We start from the raw sequence: 1,644 nt of genomic DNA, 5'->3' as shown, positions 1-1,644 counted from the left end.
CGACCCCGAAACAGCACCCCGACCCCGACACGGCACCCCGACACCGACGCGACACCCCGAACCCCCGACCCCGAAACATCACCCGATCCGACGCATATGCTTTGCTCCGGATCCGACGCATAAATTTCGTCAGTGCCTCCCCTGTTGTTCTCCGGGTACACATCCTCTTTGTTTATTGCAGAGACGTGTATCAGGAGAACAGCGGGGAGGTGCTGCCGAAATTTTGCGTCGGATCCGGAGCATAGCATGGGAAAATGAAACCAATCTACACATACTCGGGTGGGATTAGGACCTATCATTACCTATTAGAGTGTAGGTTGCATGGACATAATAAAATTGACAAAGTAGATCAACTGATGAATATATACATGGTGAATTATATATATAATTGTTGTGTGTCCAGTGATGATGATGATGATTATAGTGATGATAGTGATGATGATGATTATAGTGAGCCCATCATTGATTATAGTGATGATGATGATTATGCATTTATTGATGATACTGATCGAGATTATTAGTTGTGTCAGGTATTCAATTTTTTTATGTTGTACTTGATGATGATACACTTAAGTGATATACATATTATTATTCATGTCGATACTTTTTTTATGTTGTACTAATTTCGTTTATTCTTTGTCATGGCAGGTGTTGAAAGATGGTGGGTGCTGGTCGGGAGCGCGCCGAGGCCCCTTCTTCGTCGGCGCGTGTTGCCAGGTCTTCCATTGCATACGCACGTCTCCGCCGAGCGTTGCTGGACAGTATGTCGACACCACCGGGCCCTTCCTCGTCGACTGTGGTGCCCAGCAGGGGACGAGGTAAGAAGAAGAGAGGAGGTGGAGCACGTGGTCGCGGGAGAGGAGGTAGGGTGACTCTTACGGCGCCTTCCTCACCGCCACCCCCAGTTGTTTCACCCGAGCACGTGACTGCTAGGGTGGACTCGTTCGAGGAGGAGGCTACACGGACTCCGGTCCACGAGCCTCTGGTCCACGGGTCTTCGGCCCACGAGCCTCGGGTCGACGGGCCTTCGGCCCACGAGCCTCCGGTCGACGGGCCTTTGGCCCACGAGAGTTGGGCCCACGAGACCCCGGAGGAGCACACGTCTGGATGGAGTACCTGGTCGGTTGAGCCTGAGGAGCCGAGTGGCCATGCTGATGATGGCGGGGAGCCGAGTGGCCATGCTGATGATGACGGGGAGCCGACTGATATTGAGGAGGAGGGGGGCAACGTCTACCAGCGTGCTGCTACACGGCTCCCGTCCGTGCCGGCGACCCGCGAGCAGAGGTGGTTGATTTTCCCTGATGGGAAGAGCTAAGTGCATTTAATCTTTTTGTACCTTCTGCATTCACGTTTCTTCAAATAACTAATGTGTTGGCCTTGTCATGCTGCAGGGGTTGGGACCACCATGAAAGTGTCCGTCGGCCCAACTCCGTCCTTGGAGTTCTGATTCGGCAAAACTTCCCGGGGTTTGTCACGTTGCCTGGTGAGGGTCGGCTTCCAGAGGTTGGATTGAGTTGGGAGCACTACTTGGCTGCCCCGACCCCGCCGGGTGGGATTATCGACGGTGTCTTGTGCAAGACGAGGGCAGACGTGGTGATCAGAAAGTTCTGGGTAATTTCTCCTTTACACAATTAAAAATCTTGA

General features: G+C 52.7%; 1 protein-coding gene across 1 annotated transcript in view; it reads right to left on the bottom strand.

Annotated features, from left to right (window-relative positions):
* LOC119346530 (RNA polymerase II subunit A C-terminal domain phosphatase-like) overlaps window positions 1-1,150 on the bottom strand; it is a gene marked incomplete at its 3' end in the record, with an annotated part of 3,109 nt that extends 1,959 nt beyond the window's left edge. Inside the window, exon 1 of the mRNA XM_037615860.1 lies at window positions 1,117-1,150. Coding sequence (XP_037471757.1) covers window positions 1,117-1,150 — 34 coding nt within the window. The remainder of the gene's footprint in view (window positions 1-1,116) is intronic.
* Between the last annotated feature and the right edge of the window lie 494 nt (window positions 1,151-1,644).

Source organism: Triticum dicoccoides, unplaced genomic scaffold (assembly GCF_002162155.2).
Source record: "Triticum dicoccoides isolate Atlit2015 ecotype Zavitan unplaced genomic scaffold, WEW_v2.0 scaffold42858, whole genome shotgun sequence".
In the NCBI taxonomy this organism is placed as follows: Eukaryota; Viridiplantae; Streptophyta; class Magnoliopsida; order Poales; family Poaceae; genus Triticum; species Triticum dicoccoides.
The sequence above is the reverse complement of the archived record's forward strand: the minus strand, read 5'-3'. Positions and strand labels throughout refer to the sequence as shown.